Source organism: Suricata suricatta, chromosome 12, assembly GCF_006229205.1.
Source record: "Suricata suricatta isolate VVHF042 chromosome 12, meerkat_22Aug2017_6uvM2_HiC, whole genome shotgun sequence".
In the NCBI taxonomy this organism is placed as follows: Eukaryota; Metazoa; Chordata; class Mammalia; order Carnivora; family Herpestidae; genus Suricata; species Suricata suricatta.
Window position 1 is genome coordinate 35,961,287 of NC_043711.1, and position 14,726 is coordinate 35,976,012.

The window sequence follows — 14,726 nt, forward strand, 5'->3', positions numbered from 1 at the left end:
GATTTTGGTTTGAGAACCACAGCCACAGCCTGCCAGAGGCTCTCAGAAGTCCTACCACAAAGAAACCCACTTAGTATTTATTGGTTATTCTAATGTCTTCCAAACTTACATGGCCATGTAACCCCTTTGTGGTCTAATATCCATTACATATCTGAGGAACAAGATTTGGGCAAAAGGAAAGATGGACTTGGGGTCTGATGGGAGGTTGGTCCAAATCCCACAGCTTTTCTTCAAGTCATTGGGTGGTTGGGAGCTCTAAATCAGACACTCCAGTTCTAACTGCTGCCCTTGGTTCAGAAAAAGCCTGCCAGATCATAGCTTCTAACAATAGTAATAATGATCAGTCTTAAGATGACAAACAATGTATGTCACCAAGATAGTTCTAGGAAAATATGTTTTACGTGCTCTTTATTTTGCCCATTCCCCCCCCCTCCCATAAATCACTGCTTGGATTTGGGGCATCAGTCTGAATTCTACAATTTCTTCCCCATATCTGGGTTCTCAAAGTGAATGCTCTGACCACTTCTGGCAAAGTTCATTGTCCTCATCAGGGAAGCAAAAATCAGGCTTCCTGTCTAATGCTTGGCTTTGGTAACTGTCCTACACTGCCCTTTTATGAGGGACAGAAGGCACACAGCACACAGGATGACCAGCACCCACGTCCACGTTCATTTGGCCGCTGACTGGGGTAAGGGAGAGCAAGTTCGAGAACACCGGGAACACACCATCGATGGCCTGGCAGGATATCTAGCTACCGTTACAGGATTTTCTGCCTGGCTTCTGGGAGATAAACAGGGAGTTAATAAGAGCACCCAGCCTTCTTTTTTCCTTGAACAGATAATAAGCAGAGTTTTATAACTTACCATCATGTAGTAGGAAAAATACTGGATCCAGGTTCTACTCCTTAGAAACTGTGGAACCCTGGAAAAGTTACCTACCCTCTCTAAATCTCTGGTTCCATACCTGTCAAATGGGGTTGGTGAAATTCACCCTATGAGGTGAGTTAAACAAAGACCCCAAGACAGTGGGCATACCATCTGGCACAGAGCAGGTGCTTAGTGGATTTGAACTTGGATCTCATCACTCTCCTGGGCAAAATGGTCATTGAAACTGTCCCCATCGTTTGAGGCTCTATTTAGTTTGAACACTCATTTATTCATCCATTTGTTTATTCATTCATGGTTCACATATTTATTGAGCACCTACTGTCTATATCAATGGCACCTGCTGAAGATATAGAGATGAAAAAGACAAACCTGCAGCACCTACAGGAGACATGGACTGAAGTACAGGCAGGGGTCCACTAATTACATAACTAGTCATCCAATCGAGAGTGCGGTAGGGTAAGGAAAGAAAAGGCCGTTTTCCCTGCCAGCCCAGCCAACATGGGCTTCCTTCGAATTCCCTGTTTTTGGTCTGGTCTTATTGTTTAAATGCTTCCAGGCTGTCAGAACTACGTCTTAGAGTTGATGGTAGGCAGGGGCTCGGGATCTCAGACCACCTTTGCCCCACTTCCATGCTGTACAAATCGGCTGTGAGGCCGATTCAGGGATAAAATAGCATATCTCTCCTGGGAATGGCAATTGGGAAATGTCACAACGACTTAAAGAGATCGCCTTTCAACTTGGAATTATGCAGTATATATGCTTTAAGGACAGACAACTATTTGGATGTAGGGCTGGATGGGGAGGACAAGTAGTTTATGAAACATTGTAACTGGTTCTAATTTTTTTTAAGTTGCTGGGACATGGAGTCTTCCTTGGAAATGGGTCTTTTCAATACCATCACCAACTCTGTGGTAAGGAAAATAAGTTTTGTTCTTTTGTCTTAGAGGTCTCAGATTAACTATGTGCCGCCATAGTTCACTGGACGGTAATCCCAAATGAATGTGCCAAGAAATGGGGGTTGAACATGCAGGACACAGGTTTTGAATGGCAGGTCTGAGTCACTACAGGGAAGAAAGAGCCTGGCTCTTTCTGAATGTAGTGACAGCATCAGTGGGGCTGGCATTTCCCCAGGATGTCTGGCTCACACAGGTGACTGCCTGCCTGTTACCAGCAAGACAGATCATTTGCTTGAGGGCTTCACATATTGGGACTTATCTCCAAATATTAATGAGAGGCAGCTGACGCCACTTGGTTGACTGGGGCAGAGGGTAAAAGGTAGAAGGAAGCCAGAGGCCGTGAAACAGCAAACATCAGCCCTCTTGGCATCTGTCTTGAGATAGTCCTTTGGGCTTCTGTGCGGCAGATTAAGACAAAGCCACCCATGAAGCTTTCACCACCCAGACCCTGTGCCTTCTTCATTTTCTCTCAATAGCCTCCAGTACCTTACTCCCTTACAGCACAATCCCACATGCTGCACCCACATGGGTGCCTTCCAAAGCACAGCTCAGATCCTGTGACAGCTCCCACTGACACCTGCCACAGCTGCCAGTGGTCCTCAGAGTGAAGTCCTATATCCGTGATATTCTCCACTGTGGGGACAGTGTCTTGTTTGATTTCCTGGGGCTTGGCGGTCAGCACACGCTAGTCAATACTTGGGTAATGAATGGATGGAAGGCTTGCCTCTTCAGGAAGTGCCCCTGCTGACCTTGCCAGCTTCATGTCCCCACACCCCCCAGCGCACCAGACTCTCAGGCACATGGGACTTTGTTCAATCCTCTGGCGCCACCGCACGTGCTCTCTGGAACTTAGGCTTGTTTTGCCCTTGCTCACCTCTTTAAGATGACCGGGGTCTTCCTCGCAAAGGCTGAAGACTTGGGTATGTCCTAGTCATTCCTCCCAGGCCAGGTTGGGCCTCAGCTCCTCCTCCAAGCCTACCCTCACCTCAAGCGAGGTTAAATGCCCTTTCTCTAAGCTGTGATAGTCTGATAGCCTTCCTGGATGGGTAGCCTCTCAAGCACAGTGACCTGTGTTATTTTCTACAGGATAGTGCCTGGCATAGAATAATTGAGCACTAAACAGCCAATGGTGATACGGATGGGTGAATGAATGTAGGAATGAGAGGGAAGAGCCTGGAGGTGGGGCCCTGACCATGCAAGCCCTGGGCCTGGTGGTTTCAGCCAGACCTGGAGGCATGGGAGACACTTACGTATTCTTTGGATGGGTCACCGATGCTGCCGTTCGTGGTTGGAGCGGTGGTCTCTGTGCCCTCTGGCTTTTCCTGCTGCTTCCCTTCCTCCTTGGGCAGGCCCCCCTGCCCAGGGAGGGCCACCTCTCCCACGCCGAGGGCCTCGCTCTTGTACTGCTTGACGAATTCTTCCATTACTTTCAACTCATTATCCAGAAGTCCACGGCAGCGAGAGGGGTCCTGGTCGTAGATGGGGAGCTGATGCATGAGCTGGCGTCGGCGGTAATAGGCACCCTCAGTGCCTGTCACTGGCTGCTTCTCTTTGGGGATGAGCTCCATGTACTGCAGGCCCTAGTGGGGAGAAGATAAATGGACTATGGTTCTTAGGCACCCAAGCAAGATCTGGAATTGGTGATCAGTTTCCAGCTTCTCCAGGGGTTTTTGTAGAAACCAAAGATGGTCAAGGCAGAAATTTTGTGAATTTGACAACACCCAAGAGAGGCCTAAATGAGCTGTCACTCCCCACCCGAGTCATCACAGACTCACATTCTGGATGGGAATGGTGTACTAGATGTGTTGGCTTTGCAACGCAGATTAGTTTCCTTCAAAACTAAATATGTTTACTTCATTTACCTCATGGCAATGCTCCTTAAAAAGAAAAAAGTCAATCTCGTTTAAAATTGCTTTTCTTGAAAAACTATAATTAAATCATTATAGGTGTAAGGTATTTCATGGTTTATTAATTTAAAAACAGGCAAAGTCACCTTCTATTAGAACAAACTGACAAGGTCTCGTGGTAATAATGTTTCCACATCAATATGACTGAAAACCATCTGAATAGTAATATGTCCATAGATAACTCTGCAATTTGGCTTTTTTTTTTTAAATGAACAGTAATCTTAAACTTGGGTGGGTTTCAGGGATGGGGAGGCTGAGAGGAGAAAAAGATCAGGGCCACACAGCATGAGGAAGTGTGTAAAGCAAATTGTTTATCCTTCATATAACTGTTCTCCATTTCTGTGCTTGACCCTGACTGTGACATTGACAACCCCACCAGTTTGCCTGATTTCTACTGCCCAGGTGGCTGTTGCCATATTTACCCTCTTGGAACTTGCCTGCCTCCTATCACGTCACTTGGTTGGAATGAACTGTGTTAATCAACATGGAAAGTCTTCTGTAATTCATAAGGAAAAACCCCAGCCGCTGCCTCCTGTTAGGGAGGAGGGGCCAGGAGCCTGATGGAGGGGCATACGAGTCCAGAGTCTGGGTTACTATGTTCCATAATAAATGAATTCCGGATCAGAGCAGTTTTAGGGAAGGGAGAGACAGGTGACCTGGGACTCATGAAGTGAGAGGTGGCTATAGGTGTCCCCCAGGTGGCTCTGCCCTGGGTCCTGGAACACCTGTGGGCTCACAGCCCCTGTTAACACCTGTTAACCCCCCTTCACCTGCACAGTCCCCAGGACTTTTCCAGATGCTTTCCAAGACACAGGAAATGGACTTGGTGGTGGATAGAGTCTTAGGGTATCAGGGAATTTGGGTTTCTAGCCCTCTCCCTGCTACTGTTCTCTGTGTAAGACTGCAAAAGTAACCAGCCCCCCAGGCCTCGGTTTCACCATCTGCAAAGTTTAGCGTAGACTGCATGATCTTTAGGGTCCTGACTACTGTGAGAAGTCTGTGGTGACCTCACTCCGTCCTCACCACAACTAGCAGATGGAGGCAGTAGCACTGACCAGAGTCTACAGTTCAGGAAAGTGGCTCAAGGGGCCCATGGATTCTGGTTCACCAAAGAGACAAGACTCTGAACCCTAACACATGGAAGAACAAAAGTGCCAGGGAGCCACATGGCTGACCACACGTCTGGGAAGGGCTTGGTCCTGACTCTGTCTGGGGGTGATGTGGGGCAATGCGATTTTTCTCTGGGTCAATATGAAACTTCAGGTGGTCTACAGCACACACGTGCTGGGGAGGTCGCTCTGAAAAACCTATTCGCAGACTTCGGGGTGCTCACCTGATGACCTTGTGAAAAAGCTTCCTGGGATCACCCTAGATTCTGTTTTAGGAGTCTGGAGGAGCCCAGAAGTGAGGACTTTTGCAGGTCCTCCTGGGTCATCTGAAGCAGGACATCTGAGGATTCGGGCCTCTCTGAGGACAATGGGTGGGGGTAAGGGGTGTGACCATCAGAGGACAGACATGCAGCAGGCCAGTAGCCCACAGGCTGGGGCAGGGCACAGGGCCCTGAGGAGATGGGTTAGGGACAGGTATGGGGGGCAAATATCTCTCCCAGGCCTTCTTACTTCATGTCTGAGGCCTGTCCTGCCCCCAGGATCTGCGGAAGGGATGGAGGGGTGGAAACAAGAGCATGGCTCATGGTGCCAGGGTGGGCACCCACACCTGAGGAACACCTCATTCACTCCCAGTGTGGAAGCAGTTCCAGGTGCATGGCTGACTGAGCTCCTGGGGGCATAGCCTCCTCTCCTCTGAAGGCTGCTGACTCCTGGCGTTGAGCGGTTGAAGGAATGGCAGGAACTTACTTGGTACTTACTGTGTTCCAGGCACCCTTCTAAGGGTCTGACCCATGCAATCCCATTTACTTCTCACAGAAACTCCAGGAAGAAGGTATTAATTTTACTCCTGGGAAAACTGAGGCACAGAGAAGTAACCTCTAAAAGGTCACACAACTAGTCTGTGGTAGGCACAGCTTTGTACTCAGCAGCTCGGGTCTCAGCCCCTTCTACACCACCTCTCTAGAAGGTGAATGATTTGCAATGAGGAAAAAGAATTCCCCCAATCTCTAGGGGAGTTTCCTTTTGTCTTCATATCAGGGTGAGGAGGCTGTCTGGGCGTTTCCTAGTGCAAGGATCCCCCCGTCCCTGGATATGCCTGTGATTCTGGCCTTCAAGAGCATGCATCCCTCCTGCATAGCTTTACAAATAAACACTGTGGTAGAAGTCCTGGAGCAGTGGCCTTGCTGGCCACCTGTTAGTTGATCCCTGCATTCAGTGTCCTTTCATGGCTCTGTCCTGGCTACAGGTGTTTGTGGCCTGCAGAGCTAATGGATTCCTGGCTAGGACCCTGGAGACACGGAGTGTTCCCTCTCAGGAACCTAGTGTTTCTGTTACCGGTCAAAGCCCCAGCTGGGTACCTGCTTTCTGCCTTTGCAGCATCGAGGTCACAGCATCTGGTTGCCAGTGGGATGTGTGTGTGTGATGGCTGGCCTTGCCAGCCTGGCCTGAGACGCCTATTCACATACCTGTGGCAGACATTACTCATCAACCCTGGTGAGGGTATAGGAGTCTATCTCCACATGGCCCTGCAGACAATTGCTGTTGACTGGAATGGGCTTGGGAAGGGGATGATGGGGAGAGAGGGTTGGGTCAGACTCCACTGCCTATGCTGCTCAGAGCTTGTAAGAGAATCTCTCAGGAATCCTCCAGGAAGCAATTAAGGTCATGTTCCCAAAACCTTTAGCAAGAGGCCTTTTCTCAGAGTAGTTGGAAAGGTTGGTTTAGATTTCAAGTTTTTCACGAGGACCTTTCTGAGTCATTTGGTGCTTTGCTGTGTGGCTGGGACATCTTGGGTAGGTTCCCAGAATCAGACTTTATCAGGAGAGGAATCAAAAGGCAGAGAGAAAAGTGGAAAAGAAAGGTGCTTCATTCCCAGTATAGGGCATAGTTGAACATGCATTGACTCGAATTGGAAGCCCCCATCCTGCCTGTTCTTTTTTTTTTTTTTGACGTTTATTTATTGAGACAGAGAGAAACAGAGCATGAATGGGGGAGGGCAGAGAGAAAGGGAGACATAGAATTTGAAGCAGGTTCCAGGCTCTGAGTTGTAGCACAGAGCCTGACATGAGGCTCAAACCCACAAACTGTGAGATCTTGACCTGAACTGAAGTTGGACGCTTGACCGACTGAGCCACCCAGCCGCCCCCATCCTGACTGTTCTTTCTGCTTCTGCGGCGGTCAGGCAGGGACAGTACATGGGCCGTGTGTTACATGTTAATCCCCGTCAACAGTGGCTACTTGGAGTGCTGTGTAGAGAAGGATTCTGAGGCCCAAAGAGGCCCAAGTTAGTGATCTTAACTGACCAGCAATGTTTGCCATGGGTGTGAGAGTAGAGGATGAGGTAGGAGGGCCACATAGGCGCCACATAGGTAGGAACCTCCATAGGTTCCTCAGGAGTCTCTGTTTGCTCCCCTGTAAAATGGGGTTATTATGTAGGTAGGGAGTGGTGAGGTGTTGATGATATAAATTATATATCTAAATATATCATAATATTTATCATAAATCATAAGTATATCACAGGGATTCCTGAGAGATTCTCTAACAAGCTCTGAGTGGCACAGGCAGCTGATTGACTCAACCGTCTCTCCCCATCATCATAAATATATACATACATATATACACACATATATATACATACACATGCAGAATGCTCAGTGCATGCTGGCTCCCTTCATCTTTTCCTCCTTACTTCCCCCAAATCCTGGCTAGCTTTCAAAGATTTGCCCAAGTCCCTTCCTATTCTTATAAGCCTTCCCTGAAAGGTGCTAACCCAAAATACACACTGCTTCCTGCCTCTCCTCCTACCTGTCTGGTCCTCCTGCCTGGCTTGATAGGGGGGAACCTAAGCTTTAGAGTCAGGGAGGCCCGAATCCAAGATCTGGCTTGCCATTTAAGCCAGTTATGGGGCATCTGGCTAGTGGTGTCACTTCTCTGAGCCTCAGTTTTCCCCTCTGTAGATAAGGGCAGTAATAGTATATCCCTAACAGTGTTGGAAAAGTAGATGAGACTGTGCATGCATAGCTCTTAGCACAGTGCTTAGCGCACGCAAGTACTCAGTAAATATTAGCTATTAAGTTTATTGTTACTAGTCCCTAACGGCTTAAGAATTTCTCCGTTTTTCATTCTGGTTGGGGAGGATGACAGGAATCTTCAGTTCCGTTTCCAAAATATAATCAGTCCTGATCACTTGGTAATTAAAAGAAAAAGTTGGGAGGGTGAACGGGAAGGGAGAGTTATCCAATCTCAGAAAGGCGACTTGCTCAGGCAGGCCAGATGCAGGGCAGACAGAGGGGCCTTTATACCATGTGGTTTTATGAGCGAGCATTAATCACAGCCTCATGATGCCTTCCTCTGATTAGTCTGGAGCCGAAGCATTTGGGGTTTTCACCAGCCAGTTCCTGACGCCCACAGCCAGCTCTTTTATGAGCTGCTTGCTTAATTTCCACTGACATCTTGGAGGCCTGCTTGATGGCTTACCCAGACCTGGGTGCTAGAGGCAGACCCACATTCGGAGCCACCCGGCACCGCTATAGTTGGATGCCGCTCTCTGTGGCCCAGATCTGCCCCTGCCCAGCCCCTCCAACTGGTAAAGGCCAATTAACTATTCTGTGTTTTCTTACACGTAAAATAGTTCCTACCTCACAGGGTGGCTGAGCTCACATATGCTGACATATTTTTAAAATGTGTTTCCAAGAACTATAGCTTTAAAAAAAAAACATCTTTGCCTCTCTCCACTTGATCTAGAAGGGATTTCCCCCTTCTTTTCTCCACTTAAGCTGCAGCTTAGAAGGGTGCTGCTCAAACTCTCTATGGTGTAGGATCAGGTTTTTTTGTTTGAGTTTTTTCACCTATTGCCAAATGATTTGTGGGCTCACTGCATGAGATGAGAATGTAGCTCATCCCACATGAGATTTCCACGTGAGTCTGACCACAGTGGAATTCTGTTCAGTGAGAAGAGTTGTCTGATCACATGCTTGGATGCTAGTTGCTACTAAATTTCCCCACATTTATTTTCAACTTCTGTATCTCTTGTTGTAGACCAATGACAGGATTTTGTGGTGCACTGTGAGTCCACAGACCACATGTGGAATGCAACTCCAGGAGGGTGATGTAGCACAAATACTCATCAAGCCTACCACGTGTCCTGCACAGTGCAAGGTGCCACATATGATGATGCACAGGACATGAGAGGTCTCGCTCGACTCCAACGAGAGAGATGATAACCAAGCAAAGACACACAAGACAATTGCAGCTTGTAGTAAATCTTCTAAAGGGTCAATGGTGGATTGGGGAGTTAGGGACCCAACTGTTAGAAAGACCCAACCACGTAAAAAGCAGGGAAAGGCATTTCAAGTAGAGGGAAGAGCAAGTGTAAAGTCCTTAAGGAGGTCAAAAGCCTAGAGTATTCCAGAGCAGGAACGAAGAAGGACAGAGCATTATCAAGTAATGAGTAAGGGGTAATAGCTTGAGCTGTGAGGGGAGTCTGCTGGGATATGACCCTGCAGGACTCTGAAGGCTCTCCTTTTCTCCCAGGAGATTTAATTAAATGCCAGGCTTCCATCTCTAAAATAGTAGGAGCTTTTTCAGTCTCATTAACTTTTGAAAATCATCTGGTCCCTCACTATTCCAAGTGTGGTCTGGGGGCCAGCATCCCCTGGGAGGATGTCAGGAGTGCAGAGTCTCGGGACCAGCCCCAAGCTTCCTAGATATATTTCTGCAAGTTGTCTAGGTGATGTATATGCTTGTTGAAATTGGAGGGGCACTGCTCAGGTCTGTGGGGTCACGAAGGTGGCTGCATGTGGCATTATCTGAGGAGTGAGATGCCAGTGTCTGGTGATTCTAATCCTGCAATCTGGAGCTTCTGATCTGGGGCGAGGACTGGGCATGGGGACTTGTTATGGGTTTGTAGTGGGCAGTCAGGGCGTGACCTAGTACAAGTCATTTGCTCTCTCTGGATGTTGGCCTTCTCTGGGAGCCTCATCCGCAGGGTTGTGTAAAGCTAGTCTGGTTCTCCTTTCCAAGGCTAAGAGCCTTCAGCTGTTGGCAAAAAGAGAGGACTATTTCTGTGCTCTGCAAAGGGTACATCCCAGGCCACTCTGAGGGAAAATGAACATCTCATACATGAAGACAAGTACTGTGAGAGTTCGGAATGATAAGCCAGGCTTTGTTCAGAAGTGGGGGAGCCCAAAGGGAACCATGAACAACCCTGTACTGGAGTTGGAAGGGCCCTCAGAACTCATAGAAACACTTCTATCCATTTTGTGGAAGAGGAAAACTGAGGCCCAGTTTTCTCTTCAAGATCACATAGTGATGCAGGAGCAGGTCTGGAACCTTAGTTATTCTTATCATTTCTATAATCTTGCCCTCTTCTTACCTCATCTTTGAAATTCAGGCATGACTCACATTTACGAGGATAGGAAAAGAACCACTTGGTTGGAGAAAGCTGTCTTACCAGTTTTTGGGTGACTCCCGGGGGTGCCCACTCGTAGGTGATGGTGTCAAATGTGGGATCTTTCCCAGTGGCAATGGGATTGGTCATGATCATCCGATTCCTCTTGTAAATCCGGATGCCGTCCCCGCCTTTCACTCGCGCTGTGAGGGTGGAATACTTGGAGTCCATCAGCAAGCGGCCAATTTTCCGATCGTCTTCCAGCTCAGAGCTCAGGCAGTGGTCCTCATGACTGCATTTGCATGACTTGCATATTTTCCTGGGGTGGAGGGTGGGGGGACGTTAATTGGGACAAGTGAGATCAACCTCCAGAGAAAAGGAGCAGAGTCTCCTTCTGGTAGCATTGGCCTTTTTGAAAGCATGTTCAAGGTTCAACTTTAGTAACTCGGAATGGCTGGTGGCAGATGAATGGTCACCTGAGACCAAAAGGATCTTTGGGATTGGAAACTGCTTTTGGGAGGCTATTTGTCAGTCTGTCTGTCTGTCTGAGGGGAATGTGGGATATGACTTTAGCTGGTAAAAAGAACAGCACATTTTTACTCATGGTGGCAGCAAGAGCTGGTTCATTCATTAGAGATGCTCAAAAGCAGGAGCCTTTATGACCTTCAGACTGAATCTGACCCACAACCTGCTTTTATAAATAACGTTTTATTGGAACACAGCCATGCTCATCCATTTACATATTGTCTGTGGATACATTTGGGCTACAACAGCAAATGCATGAATAATTGCAGCAGAGACCATGTGGTCCACAGAGCCTAAATTATCCACTCTGTGGTCCTTTATTAAAAACTTTGCTGACCCCTGCTCTAAGGAATTATTGGAATTGTCTCCCAAGATTCATGAGCCTTGGAGCTTTAGCAACTGTGAACTCTTTAGCACTCATACTGAAGTTAGAATACAGCTGGAAATTTTCTTTAGGAAACTTGGGGCTAGGACCCATGGGGAAGAGAATGAGCTAAGAAAACCCCTTGGGCTGAAGAGATTGATGTTCACTGGCAAGGCTTTATTGTGAGGCTGAGAGAAGGAAAAGCATCCTGGGGAAGCTTCAAATTCACTTGAAAGCCTGACACTTCTTTCTGACAATTAAAAACAAAAGCATCTGACTGCTTTGTGCCATGTTAAGGTTGTGAAATCCAGAGTGTTTGTGGTATAGAGGAAAACTGCTTCCCTCCCTTTCTGGCTTGTCACCTGAGGTGTGCTGTGACACTTGAGGTGTGCTATCTCTCAGTTGCTCCCATGAATGAGATTTAAGAGCTTGTTAAGTAAAGTGAACAACCTCAGAAACTTCAGCAGGGATGGAGGGAAAGGTCCAAGCAAAAGTAGCATGGGCACCCCACAGCTAAGCATGCCCCAAGGAACCCTCTTTTTGTCTCTTCTAAACTCAGGAGATTGATGTTTACTCATATATCACAAATATTGACTGGGGGGTCAGCAGGAGCATGCCTTGATATTCTATATATCAGTGGCTCCAAATCAAGGTCAATTCTGACCCCCAAGAGGCATTCAGCAATGTCTGAAGACACTTCTGATTGTCATAATAGGGTGCTACTGGCTTCAGGAGGGTAGAGGCCAGGGATGCTGCTAAACATTCTGTAATATATAGAAGATGGTTCCCTCCCCCACGAAGAATTATCCTGCCCCAAATGTCAATAGTGCTGAGGTCAAGAAACCTTATCTAATATAAAGAGAGGAGAACCCAGTGCACCCTTCCAGAAGCCTATAGTTGAGGTGGGAGAGGGAAAGCAAATCAGATGGAAACTGTAACACAGAGTAAAGTTGGGCCATATGAGAGCTGCATATGCTCCGGGGTGGTTCTGCTGGTCTGGACCAGTTCCCCCAGCATGTAAGTATGTGGCACAGGGAAAAAGACTCAGTGTGGGAAACAGTGGGTTACAGAGGTTAAACACATTTCTTCAGTGCAAGGCTGGTTCTTGTTTTTAATGCGCTGATGTACAGCGTGACTTTAAGTCAGGGAAGATGCAGTGTTTCCAATATCTTTGAAGGGAAGCTTGCAGCCCAAGTTCATGTTCAATGGGCTATAATTTGAAAAATGGTAAAATTGTTGATCTCAAGGACAATTCCAGCACTACAAAAGAGAATATGACCCTAAAGAAGATGCAGGGCAAAATCAAGAAGTTTGGTCTTTTCTTCTCTGTTGCTCATTGTTTTTTCAGAATTGGGGCATCTCATTCATGTTAAATATTCTCTTGCCTCTCCCTTTTGTGAGCTACACATGGGGGAGACTGCTTCCCTAAGGCAGGCAATAGCACCACTGGTTTACACATAGGGAGTGACTGCAGCAGAGGAGGAAATGGAAGGAGGAGGAGGAAGGAAGTGAGGGAAAGCCCAGTGTCCAGTTGGACCCTTGGACTCCCAATGCCTTCCATGTGTGGAGCTGGGTGGGGAGACTGCCATTTGCTTATTTGGTTAATGTAGACTCTCAGGATGCTCGTAGAGATGTGGGGGATGCAAGACGCTTTGAAACGGAAAATGTTGATGGATATGAAATAGTCTTTGACATTATGTCAATACTATTTCTTTTATTCATGCCATCATGTTGCCAGGCATTGTTGCTGGGATTCTATAAATGAGGAAGACACCCCTCTGGCCCCACTCTACTCTTTCCAGGTATCCAGACTGAAAAGGACACATATACCCAGAAAGATCCTCAATGGTGTTAAAATGGCCATTTTTGCAATCTGTCCAGGGCTACCTGGAATGGTAGAAAAGGCAAAGCTTTGGGATCTAATCCCAGCCTGAACACTAGCGCAACACCAGCCTATGGTCAAGTTTCTTATCTGACAGTGAGAGAATTGGTCTACATCGGGGGTGGGCAAACTACATTCCATTGTCCAAATCTGACCCATCGCACAGCCTGTGAAGTAAGAAGAGTTTTCACGTTGTTACATGGTTGAAAAAATTCAAAGACGATTACTATCTTGTGATATAAGAAAATGATATGGAATTTGAATCCTGAAATAGAGATTTACAGGAACATAATCACATTCATTCATTTACACGCTAGTGGATGCTTTCATGCTACAATGGCCAAGTTGATTGGTTGTACCAGAGACCATATGGCTTGCCAAATCTAAAATGTTTACTAATGTGTATTTACAGAAAGTTAGCTGACCCCTGGTCTGTTTGATGAGTTTTCAAACTTCGCTATGCATCTAAATCACCTGGGCAGGTTAGTAAACTTGGAGATGCCCTGCCCTGGCCCCAGCTAGTCAGATGCACCTGTCAGGGGTGCATCTTGTTCAGAGGTGATTTGGAAGCACATCAAAGTGCCAGAGTCACTGGTGGATCCCTTTCAGGAATTTAAGCAGCTACAGTAGACTTTCTCTAGATTGTCCCTCGAAAAGCAAACCGAGCCCAAATATTAGGGCAGAGTTAATCTGTGAGGATCCACTGCCCTGGGGAGAAGAGGCAGAGGTAACAGTGTAATTTCAGGGTAGCCTCTGGAGCTGGCACGGAGACAGGATCTCATCAGAAGGCGTGTCACAATGAGGAGAGCAGGAGAATCCATCAGAGAGTGACCCCTGAGGAATGCAAAATTTTGTAATTTGAAGAGCCAGTGGTCTGTTTCTCATTTTTCATAATATGTCCTTGCTCCCATCAAACTGCAGTTTTTCTCTACTCACTAGAGTTGGTATACATTTAAAAAAACAAAGCTATTACAATAAAGATAATGTAAAAAAAAAATCTCTGCATGCATGGAAGAGACTTTCTGTTGGACTCTCTCTGAAAAGCCTGAAGTCCTAGAGGTGTGTTTTCCTCTGCTCTGAAGAGCAATTCAGCATCCTGAGGTTGGCTCAGGATGCCAGCAAGCCCAGCATGTCTATCTGGGAAGTGGGGGTCTGCAGGCTGCTGGGGGAGCTGCCCCTTCCATTTTCATGATATGCTGGTTCTGAAAGTCTGCTCTTGCCTTCACTCCATGCTGTCCTCTCCAAATAGTTCTACCATCTGTGCCTCTAATACTAATACCATTCTAGTTCTATTAACCATGTCAATCACGAGTTTGATTACAGACAGCTTGCCTGAAACTATGTATTGTAAAACTAGAAGGGAAACCAAGAGAACATTGGCTCCAATGTTCCCATTTATCAGATGGAAAAGGTGGGGCTTACAGAAGGAAAGTGTTTGTCCAAGCTGAGTGAGCACATGAATTATTGTTTGAAGACTTGCTCACTAAACCAGGCTGGCTGCCTCTTGGGTCATTTAAATATCTTCCCAACTACTGACAGTATGAAAACTGGAGCATAAAAATGGTTTAATGTGCTTCCCCACTAAGGTCCTGGGACCTCACTGCTCCAGTGTGGCTTGAATTTAGATCCCCACTGAAGCCAGTTCTGAAAAACTTCGGTGGGGACCTAAATTCAAGCCACACTGGAGCAGTGAGGTCCCAGGACCTT

The 14,726-nt window shown here is 47.0% G+C and overlaps 1 protein-coding gene across 2 annotated transcripts in view; it reads right to left on the reverse strand.

The window, feature by feature from the left end:
* Positions 1-14,726, reverse strand: part of LMCD1 (LIM and cysteine rich domains 1) — a 57,125-nt gene that overhangs the window by 11,704 nt on the left and 30,695 nt on the right. For both annotated transcript variants that reach the window (XM_029917243.1, XM_029917244.1), the window contains 2 exons: positions 10,312-10,567; positions 3,094-3,423 (listed from right to left, as the gene is read on the reverse strand). In XM_029917243.1, the coding sequence (XP_029773103.1) occupies positions 3,094-3,423; positions 10,312-10,567 (586 nt within the window). The remainder of the gene's footprint in view (positions 1-3,093; positions 3,424-10,311; positions 10,568-14,726) is intronic.